Source organism: Euphorbia lathyris, chromosome 10 (assembly GCF_963576675.1).
Source record: "Euphorbia lathyris chromosome 10, ddEupLath1.1, whole genome shotgun sequence".
NCBI lineage: Eukaryota > Viridiplantae > Streptophyta > Magnoliopsida > Malpighiales > Euphorbiaceae > Euphorbia > Euphorbia lathyris.
This window is the reverse complement of record NC_088919.1, coordinates 8,606,157-8,621,384: the sequence shown is the minus strand read 5'-3', so window position 1 is coordinate 8,621,384 and position 15,228 is coordinate 8,606,157. Positions and strand designations below refer to the sequence as shown.

The following is a 15,228-nucleotide window of genomic DNA, read 5'->3' as shown; positions in this document are numbered from 1 at the left end:
ATATCTAGACTGATTTTGTGTGACTTTCCCATGATACCCTCAATATTTACGCGCGTCTATCTCCATCCCGTCTGACTTCGCATATTCGACCATATGCGAAGCCTGCGAAGCTAATGTTTGGATTTATTTAATGAATTTAGTTCGCATATGCGAAGCCTGCGAAGCTGAAGTTTGTTTTGCTTGATGAATTTAGTTCGCATATGCGAATGCTGGATATGTTTTGAAGCTAATTCGCGAAGTGGTATATAACAAAAAATGGCAAACAACAACAGATTCTAACATTAAAATCATAACATTATCAAATTTTACAACAAGATTGCCACAATAACAACATTCAAATCATAACATTATCAAAATTTACAACAAGATTGCCACAATGAACTCTACTAACTAATCATTTCATAGTGAACCTAACTAATCCGGTACCAATCTTGAAACGAATGAGTAATCTTGGTGTGCACCATGTGATACATCCATCCCAAAAGGTCTGGACTTCCATTTCTCATCCTAGAAGGTCTGGACTTCCAGACCTTTTGGGATGGATGTGTCCCACGGTGCACACCAAGATTACTCATCCGATTTAAAATTGGTACCGGATTAGTTAGGTTCACTTTGAAGATTGGCACCATGGGATGGACGTGTCCCATGATGCACCCTAAGATTGACACAACCTCTCCTAACCAACCATTTTAGGAGTGAATGTGTCAATCTTGAGGGAAGTTAATCCTATACAGGAAGGAAAATCATCTCCCCTGCAGCCCAGTACGTCGCCTTCCAGAAAGGGATGTTACGTATTCAATCACCTTTAGAAAAAATTAATCGTGTTAGGCAGGGAAAAAGACGATTTTGGCTTCGCGAAATGAAGATTAGCGAAGCATGCGAATGTAAATGTGCATGGAAAGAGGTGATTTTACTTCGCTAATCGATTTTTTCGCGAAGTCTGCGAGGTCTGAAACGTGACTATCTACGTCGCATATCGATGCTTTCGCGAAGTCTGCGAGGTCAGAAACGTGAGGATCTATTCGCAGACTTCGCGAACTAATCAATTCGCGAGGTAGATCCATACGTTTTAGACTCTTTCTCTTCGCATATCTTCGCGAAATCATCGATTCACGAAGTAGATCATCGCTTTCCAGGCTCGTTCTCTTCGCAAAGCTTCGCGAAACCATCGATTCACGAAGTGTATTCATGAAAAAACGCAGAAAAAAAACAGATACTTACATTTTTCGCCCCTTTCACCCCCAAAAGCGACAATAACAATATGATAACATGGGAAGAACGAAGAAAATAATGTAGAAAAAGCATTTATTTGATGGTAACAAGAAGAAAGAAATCAAGCAACGAACAGGAAGATGAAAAACCATGGCTTCGTTTTCTAGGGTTGGGAAGTTGCAGAATCAAAAGATGAAGAGAGGAAAAAGAGAAATTCATTGTGATTTTGACTAAATGGTGCAGATTTCGTGCAATTTAAAGGAAGAAAGGAAGATCAAAAGTCTTGAAATCATTAATGCAGGAGCAACTTTTCGCATAACCAAGGAGATAAGGGGAGCGGCCGTTCGCGAGTGGTGGGAAGGGGAAAGGTTAGGGGTATTCTGGGAAAGTCACACAAAATCAGTCTAGATATATAGTAAGATGAGTAAATGAGTTAAATATGTAAATGAGCCTTCCATTTGACCCAGTTTTGTAATTTTCCCTAAAAATAAATTTGGTTAGTGGTTTTTTTTTTGAAAGAAATTTGGTTAGTGGTTAAATTAATGGACTAAGGTGAAATATACGGCGGGTAGCGTGTAACCGGTATTTAGAGGTTATTCATATACCCATCATATACCCGACACCCGACCCGTTAGAATGGGTTAGTCCATCCCTACACCTGAACCCACTTCCCAATTCAGAATTCCCCCCAATCGGAAAACAAAATCCTTAGTCCTCCCTCCGCACTGTCCCCAAACCCCGTCCCATTTCATCGCGTCTCCAGTCGCCACTCCACTCGACTGCATGCAGTTGCAAGTTTCAAGTTCTTATCTAGTGTTATATCAGAAATCAGAGCTTCCATCTCCATTCCGGACCAGGCCAAATCGACTCTTTCAGTTCAGCTCTCTTCGTTCTACTACCATTAGGATCTTGTAAGTTGATTCGCTAAGCTCCACTGAATGCTCATTGCGACTTATATAGTTTAGGTTTGAAATTGATAATGTTGACTGATGTGTGAGTTGTGATTTGTTGGAAATAACACTTGGAATTGGTTGATATTAGGTGTTTTTTGTACTGATATATAAGTGATTCGTTCAGCTCCACCGTTATTTAGGTGTTTTTTTTTATACTGATTGCTTATGCTGGAATTGTGATTTGGGAATTGGTTATTTCTCACAAGTGCTCTATCTGCTTTATTTGGTTAGTTTGTATAACTGATGATCGGCAGTTCTCTTAAACGTCCAGATTTGCATCAAATGGCAAGTCAAGTTACAGATCAACATGGTGTTATACCTTATGAAGTCGACTTATTTCTTCGGATTTGTAGTATGTTTCCTTCAGCAAAAAAGGAACATTTTAAAATACCAATTGAAGATCTAGTTATATATGTGCGTTGCCTAAAGTTGTTTGAAGATGTGCATGACATGTTTGCTGCAAGAGATAGAGTTCATAGCCTCATTCACTTCATTGATCACAATCATCCTTACAAAATCAAGAAGATTGATTATGATAATCAGTATGTAAAAATGGAAGTTAGTGCACGTGATTTAGCATCAATTGCTTCGAGGTACCTATTAGTATTCAGCCATGAGACAATAATGGAAAACTGGCCAAATAAAATTAAAAGGTTTGAGGATTGCTATGGACTTTCAATTGTGTTTAAACAAAAACGTGAATACCATGTTAATTTGGGGCATCCAAGGCTACTACGACTGCAATATGGGGAAGATTCGAAAAGCCTTCCAATTGACTTTTTTGAAAGAATGAAAGAGATTAGAGTTCTATCTTTAGACGTCCCATCACTGCCACAGTCACTTAATGTGTTGCAGAATCTTCGAGTGTTGCGTCTAAAATTACTCAAGTTGGACAATTTGTCTGCGATTGGAGGTCTGATAAGTTTGGAATTTCTTTCAATTTCAACCATGAGTTTAACAGTTGTTCCTCAGGAGATAGGAGAGCTAGGTAATCTGAGGTTGCTCGACTTAAGTAAAATGAACCTTGTATACATTCCACAAGGTGTATTGCCTAGAATGTTGAAACTAGAGGAATTATATCTACCATTTCGCTTTAGGAGGTGGGGATGCAGGGTGAAAGAAGAACATGATGATTATGATGAATTGAAATCAAGGGAAGATGATGATTGTGATGATGAAGAGAGAATCAATGCAAGCCTTAGTGATATAGGATCTCTTTCGCTAAATGCATTACAAATTAGTGTACCAAGTATCTCAAATTTTCCTAAAAACTCACCAGTATTAAAAAACCTTCAGCGGTTCAAAATTCTTGTGCAGGATGATCTTAAATATCTGTCGACTAACAAAGGTTCAACGAATGAGCTACAACTTAGGGGTGATATATGTGATATTGAAGAGAGTGGAATCTGCCGTTTGATTTCTACAACTGAAGACTTGAGTTTGACTAGAATAAGAAATTTGAAGAGCATCAATCATGTCATCTACCAATCGGAAGACAATGACTTGCTACATATACGACTGAAGAAGATGATTATTTCGGAATGTGATGAACTAGAATACATACTTTATGGATCACAAAATTGCTATCCAGTGTTCAGTTTATTTTGGAGGTTAAAGAGTCTCCATTTATCCATGCTATCTAACCTGAGAGAAATATTGAATGGAAGAATTTGCTTTACAAACTTGAGACAGATAAACATAAGGTTCTGTCATAAATTGAAATATGTGTTTCCAACGTCAATGGTTAATGAATTGAGAACACTCCGAAGCATAGAGATACTTGATTGTACTGGAATATTGGGTATTTTCAGAAATGAAGTGGATGAGAACACGCATGGGGTTCACTGTATTGAAGAACTACTTTTGCATTCACTTCCAAACTTCATTGGTTTTCTGGTACTCAAGGATGATACAATTGATGCGGCCAATCAGTCCTTGATAACTAATGAGGTAACTAAGAATTTTACAAGGATAATATATTAAGAACAAGGTGCTTTAGATGAAGTTGGCAGCTCAATTGGCTTCTTATGAAGATCTCCTAACAACTCATAAGATGATCTAGGAGTCATGGTTCGTATATTCTGATTGTTCTGAGACTGGAGTTTCTTGAGTTCTTCCTCAAGGTTGTCCAGAAAGTTCTCATGATTTCTGATCATTGCCAGCATCTGGCGGTTCTGATTTCTGATTTCTGATATTCGCTGGATCATTATCTCCATTCCTGCTCAAAAAATCAGCTAAGATATTTCGTTTTCCAGAGATAGGTTTAACAACAAAATTATAGCAATTGAAAAAACTTTGCCAATGCCTTCTTTTGTTCAATTCTGGTAGGGGATCTATTTTATTTCTGATAAATGCTCCTACTTGTGTATTATCTGTTCTTATGATAAATTCTATAGGTAACAAATGATACCTAAATCCTTTAATTCCATTTTTAACAGCTAGTAATTCTTTTTCATTGATATGATAATTTTTCTCTGAGGGTTTCCAAGTTCCTGATCTATAGCCACATATTAAAGGAGTTTCTTTGTCTATATCTTCTTTTCGATATGCGATGAGTACTGCTCCCCACCCGATATCACTAGCATCTGTATATAATTCTAATTGATCATTATCTTTAGGTAGTCTTAATTTTGGGAGAACTTTTACTGCTTCTTTTATTTTTCTTATAGTATCAGTGTGAGTTGTCGTCCATTCAAATACTTTATGTTTCTTAATTAGCTCTTGCAAGGGTTGTCGTAATTTTGGTAAGTCTTTTATATAATCTGATGCATAATTTATTATTCCTAGAAATTGTTGGACTTCTTTCTTAGTATCTAATTTTTCTTTAAAATTTTCGATTCTAGTTACGATATGATCTTGTAGTTGTAATCCTTCACTATCTATTATATATCCTAAATATTCTATTTTATTTTTAAAGATTTCTGATTTCTTTTCAGATAAAAGGATTCCATGTTGTCGTACTGTTTTTATAAATGCATCTAGGTGCTGTAAATGGTCTGTTATATTATTGCTATAGATTAATATATCATCGACATAAACTACACAGAAGTCATTTAATTTTCTAAATATCGTATCCATTCGTCGTTGAAATATCTGGGGTGCATTTTTCAAACCAAAAGGTAACACAATCCATTCATAATGTCCTTGTGGTGCACTAAATGCTGTTAAAGGTCTTGATTCTTTAGTAAGCTTAATTTGCCAAAAGCCACTTTTACAATCAAATTTACTAAACCACTTTTTTCCTGATAATCTATTAATTAAATTTCTCTTATAAGGTAAAAAATATCCATCAAAAATCGTTTTCTTATTTAGTTCTCGATAATCTATTACCATTCTTGCTTTGCCTCTCTTTTGTTCGCTATGTTTTCTTACTAAGAATGCCGGGCTACTATGAGGGCTTTTACTTTCTTGAATTAATTTTAAGTCTAATAATTCTTTTATTTGTATTTCAAATTCCTTTTGATCATCAGGACTATATCTTATTGGTCTAGTGCGAACAACATCATTAGGGTTTATGAGTTCTATCTTAGCATATATCTTTTCTTTTTCCCACAACGTTATAGGGTTTTCTCCAAAGTTGATCTTTAAATGGTCTAAATATTTTTGTTTTAAAAGTTCTAAATTAGTATCTCTGTTTGTTTTGATATTATGTATTGTGAGTGGATATAAAGGTAGGACGCGCTTAAGGATAATCCATTTATTTTCGGCTATAATATCTAATTCTTTCATTTGTTCATTAAATCCTGTAACTCTGACCTTATGTCCTTTAGATCTTTTCCATTTATGGGGAACTAGAAACAGTACGACAACATGGAATCCTTTTATCTGAAAAGAAATTTAATTAGAACAAGAGTTATAGAGGAACTCTAGTATACCTTTCAAAGCAATCCTCAGTGGAGACTTCTGAACTCTGCCTGACACCCTCTCATCATCATCATGGGTTATGGCTGTGTTCCAGCATCTCTACACACCTCTTGGATTTGTCTGAAGGCTAACTATTGTTGCTTTATAACTCTGGATCTTTTTAAACTAATATGCTATACGGAAGTTAAACTTAAGTAGTTAACAACTATGGATGCTAAAAGGGGAAGTTTAGAAAGCCATGGATATAGAGAGAAAGAAAGCTTTTATTGCTCAAAGCAAGTTATATCTCATACATCATATGTCTTCTCCTTATATAGGTAGAAGATCAAAGGTGAAATTACCAAAAAGGAGATTACATCATCACAAAAGTTAAAAGTACAAACTTTTAGGTTACACGTGTCGAATGCTTCTTATTTTGCTCTTCCACCTCAAGCTTTACATCTTGCCACTAATCTCTAATGTTTCCACCTCATGCTTCTTCTTTGGACACATGTCTCTTCATATCTTCATGTCTTGCCACGTGTTGATCTTATTGCCACCTTTTCTTTAGGTATTGACACCTCGTTCTTATATTTCTTATTTTTCTTATCCATTTTTATCTCATTTTCTAAATAAATGGATCCTCCTCTTTTCTTGGATGGGCTTCTTCTTTGGGCCTTATGGAGTCAATATTCATGGGCTCAGGTCTTATGGGCTCAATTCTAATTAAACATGATTTTCTTGGGCCATATATAGATTCATAATGGGCTAATGTATCTGAACTATGTTTATATTTCTTATCCATCAATTTCGTATGCATTTCTATCAAAATTTGTTGACTCGTTTCATCACCCATTTCCATTAAATAGTTGATAGTTATCATTTCTTCAACTTCTCCATGATTCGATCTGGCTATTATAGCCACCTTTTTATTTCTAATATAGTCTTCGAGTCTACATTTGATCGTATGGATTCCATGTGCTCGTTTTTCTCCTAACCAAGATTTAAAATTTTCTAATTTGCATGGAATGTCCCATTGATGGTCGGAATTATCTACATCAATCTTAGTGTTTCTACCAGTCTTAAAAATCTGAGCAATTATTATCGGTTTCCCTTCTAAGTCCATAGCAGCATCAAAAATTTGAACACAAAATATTCCTCTTCCAAATCTTAATCCAAGTTCGTCAATGGATCTGGGTATGATAGATGGGAGTTTTGAAACACTATTAAGGCTCTCATCAGTCATGACTTTGTCCAGAAATCCATATCGAAATAGTTTCTGAACAACATCTGGACTGCAGTCTTCTGAGCATATATACCTAGGGTATTTGGTCATCTTAATGGTTCTATATACGGTTTGACTCTTCTTATATGTAAAAAATTTCATGATATTCTTATATGCTTCTGTCATTTCTGGAGGGAATTGTATAACCTGGGAGGTTGTGATTTCTGATGAGTTCTGATTAATCAGCTTAGAATGGTTCAAGGTGGTGGCTCCTGAGAGTCCACTAGATGAAGTTGGCAGCTCAATTGGCTTCTTATGAAGATCTCCTAACAACTCATAAGATGATCTAGGAGTCATGGTTCGTATATTCTGATTGTTCTGAGACTGGAGTTTCTTGAGTTCTTCCTCAAGGTTGTCCAGAAAGTTCTCATGATTTCTGATCATTGTCAGCATCTGGCGGTTCTGATTTCTGATTTCTGATATTCGCTGGATCATTATCTCCATTCCTGCTCAAAAAATCAGCTAAGATATTTCGTTTTCCAGAGATAGGTTTAACAACAAAATTATAGCAATTGAAAAAACTTTGCCAATGCCTTCTTTTGTTCAATTCTGGTAGGGGATCTATTTTATTTCTGATAAATGCTCCTACTTGTGTATTATCTGTTCTTATGATAAATTCTATAGGTAACAAATGATACCTAAATCCTTTAATTCCATTTTTAACAGCTAGTAATTCTTTTTCATTGATATGATAATTTTTCTCTGAGGGTTTCCAAGTTCCTGATCTATAGCCACATATTAAAGGAGTTTCTTTGTCTATATCTTCTTTTCTATATGCGATGAGTACTGCTCCCCACCCGATATCACTAGCATCTGTATATAATTCTAATTGATCATTATCTTTAGGTAGTCTTAATTTTGGGAGAACTTTTACTGCTTCTTTTATTTTTCTTATAGTATCAGTGTGAGTTGTCGTCCATTCAAATACTTTATGTTTCTTAATTAGCTCTTGCAAGGGTTGTCGTAATTTTGGTAAGTCTTTTATATAATCTGATGCATAATTTATTATTCCTAGAAATTGTTGGACTTCTTTCTTAGTATCTAATTTTTCTTTAAAATTTTCGATTCTAGTTACGATATGATCTTGTAGTTGTAATCCTTCACTATCTATTATATATCCTAAATATTCTATTTTATTTTTAAAGATTTCTGATTTCTTTTCAGATAAAAGGATTCCATGTTGTCGTACTGTTTTTATAAATGCATCTAGGTGCTGTAAATGGTCTGCTATATTATTGCTATAGATTAATATATCATCGACATAAACTACACAGAAGTCATTTAATTTTCTAAATATCGTATCCATTCGTCGTTGAAATATCTGGGGTGCATTTTTCAAACCAAAAGGTAACACAATCCATTCATAATGTCCTTGTGGTGCACTAAATGCTGTTAAAGGTCTTGATTCTTTAGTAAGCTTAATTTGCCAAAAGCCACTTTTACAATCAAATTTACTAAACCACTTTTTTCCTGATAATCTATTAATTAAATTTCTCTTATAAGGTAAAAAATATCCATCAAAAATCGTTTTCTTATTTAGTTCTCGATAATCTATTACCATTCTTGCTTTGCCTCTCTTTTGTTCGCTATGTTTTCTTACTAAGAATGCCGGGCTACTATGAGGGCTTTTACTTTCTTGAATTAATTTTAAGTCTAATAATTCTTTTATTTGTATTTCAAATTCCTTTTGATCATCAGGACTATATCTTATTGGTCTAGTGCGAACAACATCATTAGGGTTTATGAGTTCTATCTTAGCATATATCTTTTCTTTTTCCCACAACGTTATAGGGTTTTCTCCAAAGTTGATCTTTAAATGGTCTAAATATTTTTGTTTTAAAAGTTCTAAATTAGTATCTCTGTTTGTTTTGATATTATGTATTGTGAGTGGATATAAAGGTAGGACGCGCTTAAGGATAATCCATTTATTACAAGGAGTTAAAAGACTTATGGTTTCAGGTTTGATTAGCTGGACTTTAAAGAAATCAAGAAAATTATTTCCTAATAATATATGTTGTTTCATATTATTTTCTTGATAAATTATGGGTAATCGAAAGATTGTCTTGTTAAGTATTAATCTCATATTTTCGGCTATAATATCTAATTCTTTCATTTGTTCATTAAATCCTGTAACTCTGACCTTATGTCCTTTAGATCTTTTCCATTTATGGGGAACTAGTACATCTTGCTTCGCTAAACATATATCAGCTCCACTATCTATAAATATGCGGCGTTTTATAATCTTATTAGGTTTATATTCTACCGGTGCTTCTACATATATGGCTACCATTAGTTATTAGTTTCACTATCTTCATATTCTATTGGTTCTAATTCTTCTGAGTTCTCACCTTCTGTTTCAGTAATATAAAATTCATATTCTTTATGCCATTTATCATCGCTGGCTCTTATTTGTTCTAGACTCATTATAAATTCTGTTGTTCCTATATATTTGACACCTTTTTGTTTTAATTTAGGGCATTTATTAGCATAATGTCCTTTCTCATTACAATTCCAACATTTACATTCTGTAAGTTTAGTATTTTTATCCCTTAGTGGTCTTTCTCGTCTTTTCCTAAATTTTCGTTTATATCTAAATCTGTTCCGATTTTCGGGATTATTTTTATATCGTCTAAATCGTTTTCGTCGAAATCGTCCATTATCATACTTGTTAGTATAAGACTTCTTATATGTCGGATTATGTCTATAAGTGCGATTAGGAGTATATCGTCTATATTTTCTCCTAATTTTATCATCACAACCAAAAACTAACCGTTTTTCCGTGAATCCACATATTTCTCGTAACCCGAGTTTCTTATCCTTTTTAACCTTTTGTTGAACTCTATATTCTTCACATTTTCGCATAAGATAAGCTCGTAGTACTCTAATTCTTTCTCCTAATGTATTTTCTTTTGGTTCTAATTGAGTATATTCTTTTGAAACTTCTACGTTGTATGGGTTTGGTAAGTGGTCATAATATAGTTGTTGGTATATCAATCCTTCTTGTGGTAAAAACCTAGCTTCATAAAAGAACTTAGTAAAACTGATAGTATATTCTGGTAATTTACTAATTTTACAACATTTCATGTTATTCAAATTCATTATTATTTCAGCTTTTCTTTCAGCAAATACTGTTTCTCTAGCCACTAACCATCTTTCTCCTAAAAATTCTCTTTTTAATACCATATCGAATAATAATAACATTGATTTCCAATCATGAGCACAAGCTTCTATTTGTGGTCTTAACTGATGAGTTATAGATTCCATCCAAAATCCTACTTTTCCTATCATTGTTTTAGAGATTAGGTCATACATATAATCTAAATTTTCAGTGTGAGATGAATTCATTAAGGCTATGTACATTCCTAAATTCCAATCATTTATTCGTCTACTTATTTCTTGTTCATCATAGACATTATCTAAGTCTAAAAAATATCCATTTGGATTTAATCCTTGAGACATAGATCCTATAAATTCTTTAAAGTCTCCTTGTTGGCCTATAGGTATATGTTGTGGAATCGTAGGTACTCTTTTAGTTACTACGTCTAAATTGGGGTCTATCATTTCTTCTTCTGGATAATTATCGGCATCTTCGTTTACTATATTTTCTGATCCTATATCTGAGTCTTCATACCTAGTGTATTTGTTGTTGTATTCGTTGTTTTCTATATCACTTTCTGGTTCTTCTTCTATTATTGCATTAATGTTCTTCATTTGTTCTAATGCTTTCATTATTTGATGATTTTCTTCTATTAATTTTGTTTCATCTTTATTTTCTTCTTCTATATACCCAATGATTTTTAGTTTATTTTCACTTTGAAGATCTGAACTATCTGAACTATCACTACTACTGTTACTGATGTGAATAGTTTTCCCTTTTACTTCTTTAACCATTGTTCTTAAGACTCTTACTTCTTCCTTTAATTCTTTTAATTCATCTGTAATGTGGATTAGCTCTGTTTTTGTTTGTTTTAATTCTAGCTTTGTTTCTTTTAATTCTTTTTTAGTATTTTTAAATTTGTGTTTATATTTTTTATATTTTTCGATCCATTCTGTACTCGAATTTATGACTAATTTTATGTTTTCTTTTTGTAGGTAAAAATAAAATAGAATATTTAGGATATATAATAGATAGTGAAGGATTACAACTACAAGATCATATCGTAACTAGAATCGAAAATTTTAAAGAAAAATTAGATACTAAGAAAGAAGTCCAACAATTTCTAGGAATAATAAATTATGCATCAGATTATATAAAAGACTTACCAAAATTACGACAACCCTTGCAAGAGCTAATTAAGAAACATAAAGTATTTGAATGGACGACAACTCACACTGATACTATAAGAAAAATAAAAGAAGCAGTAAAAGTTCTCCCAAAATTAAGACTACCTAAAGATAATGATCAATTAGAATTATATACAGATGCTAGTGATATCGGGTGGGGAGCAGTACTCATCGCATATAGAAAAGAAGATATAGACAAAGAAACTCCTTTAATATGTGGCTATAGATCAGGAACTTGGAAACCCTCAGAGAAAAATTATCATATCAATGAAAAAGAATTACTAGCTGTTAAAAATGGAATTAAAGGATTTAGGTATCATTTGTTACCTATAGAATTTATCATAAGAACAGATAATACACAAGTAGGAGCATTTATCAGAAATAAAATAGATCCCCTACCAGAATTGAACAAAAGAAGGCATTGGCAAAGTTTTTTCAATTGCTATAATTTTGTTGTTAAACCTATCTCTGGAAAACGAAATATCTTAGCTGATTTTTTGAGCAGGAATGGAGATAATGATCCAGCGAATATCAGAAATCAGAAATCAGAACCGCCAGATGCTGGCAATGATCAGAAATCATGAGAACTTTCTGGACAACCTTGAGGAAGAACTCAAGAAACTCCAGTCTCAGAACAATCAGAATATACGAACCATGACTCCTAGATCATCTTATGAGTTGTTAGGAGATCTTCATAAGAAGCCAATTGAGCTGCCAACTTCATCTAGTGGACTCTCAGGAACCACCACCTTGAACCATTCTAAGCTGATTAATCAGAACTCATCAGAAATCACAACCTCCCAGGTTATACAATTCCCTCCAGAAATGACAGAAGCATATAAGAATATCATGAAATTTTTTACATATAAGAAGAGTCAAACCGTATATAGAACCATTAAGATGACCAAATACCCTAGGTATATATGCTCAGAAGACTGCAGTCCAGATGTTGTTCAGAAACTATTTCGATATGGATTTCTGGACAAAGTCATGACTGATGAGAGCCTTAATAGTGTTTCAAAACTCCCATCTATCATACCCAGATCCATTGACGAACTTGGATTAAGATTTGGAAGAGGAATATTTTGTGTTCAAATTTTTGATGCTGCTATGGACTTAGAAGGGAAACCGATAATAATTGCTCAGATTTTTAAGACTGGTAGAAACACTAAGATTGATGTAGATAATTCCGACCATCAATGGGACATTCCATGCAAATTAGAAAATTTTAAATCTTGGTTAGGAGAAAAACGAGCACATGGAATCCATACGATCAAATGTAGACTCGAAGACTATATTAGAAATAAAAAGGTGGCTATAATAGCCAGATCGAATCATGGAGAAGTTGAAGAAATGATAACTATCAACTATTTAATGGAAATGGGTGATGAAACGAGTCAACAAATTTTGATAGAAATGCATACGAAATTGATGGATAAGAAATATAAACATAGTTCAGATACATTAGCCCATTATGAATCTATATATGGCCCAAGAAAATCATGTTTAATTAGAATTGAGCCCATAAGACCTGAGCCCATGAATATTGACTCCATAAGGCCCAAAGAAGAAGCCCATCCAAGAAAAGAGGAGGATCCATTTATTTAGAAAATAAGATAAAAATGGATAAGAAAAATAAGAAATATAAGAACGAGGTGTCAATACCTAAAGAAAAGGTGGCAATAAGATCAACACGTGGCAAGACATGAAGATATGAAGAGACATGTGTCCAAAGAAGAAGCATGAGGTGGAAACATTAGAGATTAGTGGCAAGATGTAAAGCTTGAGGTGGAAGAGCAAAATAAGAAGCATTCGACACGTGTAACCTAAAAGTTTGTACTTTTAACTTTTGTGATGATGTAATCTCCTTTTTGGTAATTTCACCTTTGATCTTCTACCTATATAAGGAGAAGACATATGATGTATGAGATATAACTTGCTTTGAGCAATAAAAGCTTTCTTTCTCTCTATATCCATGGCTTTCTAAACTTCCCCTTTTAGCATCCATAGTTGTTAACTACTTAAGTTTAACTTCCGTATAGCATATTAGTTTAAAAAGATCCAGAGTTATAAAGCAACAATAGTTAGCCTTCAGACAAATCCAAGAGGTGTGTAGAGATGCTGGAACACAGCCATAACCCATGATGATGATGAGAGGGTGTCAGGCAGAGTTCAGAAGTCTCCACTGAGGATTGCTTTGAAAGGTATACTAGAGTTCCTCTATAACTCTTGTTCTAATTAAATTACTTTGTTATCATTAGTTACACTTAAAGGTTTAATATATTATGGATGTTAAATTTCATTTAACAATGTTTACTTCAGCAGTCGTTTGTCTTCCTACCCTTTTTAGGGTCATAAGAGCGATCCTGCACACATTATACACATCAGAAAAAACGGTCCACATAAAATGGTATCAGAGCCTTCAAAGGATCTCACAAATAGTTAGAACTTTTTGAAATCACTATGTCATCTTCATATACCAGTATGTTTGCATCACAGCTTAATATTCATAGGAAAGCAGTTGATAAAATTACAAGCGGCATAATTGAATTAGATTTAAGCAATAGTTTAGAAATTTCTATTCTATTAGGCAAATTAATTATATTATTAGAATATTACCAACATCTCCTTAATATAGGAACTAGTGATCTAAATAGGCATATAATGTTAATAAGAAAAGTCGAAATGATTAAATGCCTAATTAATTTCACAATCGTGATTTTTCAGAATTATACACACTAGATAATGGATATACCAGTTGAAAGTCTTAGGATTATTGCTGAAAAACCATTAATTTATAATCAGGATATCAATCAACATATTATAAGTTGTAGAAGAGCATTACAAATTATGGAATTAAAAGATAGACAATTAGAAGTAGCACAAGGTGCTTTAGATGCTAAGCGTATTGAAAAGATAAAATTACAAAAAAGAGTTTTTGACTTAGAAGATGAAGTAAAACGATTAGAAGAAAAACATAGAGAGCAAGAAGAGACAATAGAAATTCAAAAACAAATAATTACTGAAAGTTACAGACATATTCAAGCTTTAATCAATGGAAGAGAATAAAGAAATAACAGAACAAACCCATACAGAAAATACTAATATCTACTATCAAATGGATACTTATGAAGGTGGTATAACTCAAACTTTAAGTTTTAAACCAGATATTTATCAGAAAATACAAGATGAAACTGAAGAGCTATCTGTAAATAAGATATTTAAAACAAAATGGTTTGAGAGAAATAAAAATATACGATATATTGTTCAGAAGCATGAGAATATTATAGATACAACTACTATAAATGGTAGAGCAAGGATAAATTTAATAACAAATGACGTAATAAAAAGAGAATTATCCAAATTATCACATAAAGAAGCAAAGAAATATAGGAATATTTACTTTGGAGGAATAGAATTCACTATAAAAGCATATTTTCAGAAAAATATCGATACTCCTATTCAAATATATGTATTAGATGATAGAATATTAGATAATATCCAAGATGCCTTAATAGCAGTAGTAAGAGGACACTTAATTTATCAGAAACTTAAATTCACAATTCAACCAGATTTTAGTATCTCATTAGAAGATAAACATAAAGATCTAGCTTTAACACTCTATTATAAATTAGAAGGAATAAGAATGCC

General features: G+C 33.2%; 1 protein-coding gene across 1 annotated transcript; it reads left to right on the top strand.

Moving 5' to 3' along the window:
- The first annotated feature begins 1,894 nt into the window (after positions 1-1,894).
- LOC136209250 (uncharacterized) lies at positions 1,895-4,638 on the top strand. The gene is made up of 2 exons (XM_066000674.1): positions 1,895-2,123; positions 2,437-4,638. Exon 2 carries the CDS (start codon positions 2,448-2,450, stop codon positions 4,146-4,148), a length of 1,701 nt encoding a protein of 566 aa, XP_065856746.1. The 5' UTR covers positions 1,895-2,123; positions 2,437-2,447; the 3' UTR covers positions 4,149-4,638.
- The last annotated feature ends 10,590 nt before the right edge of the window (positions 4,639-15,228 follow it).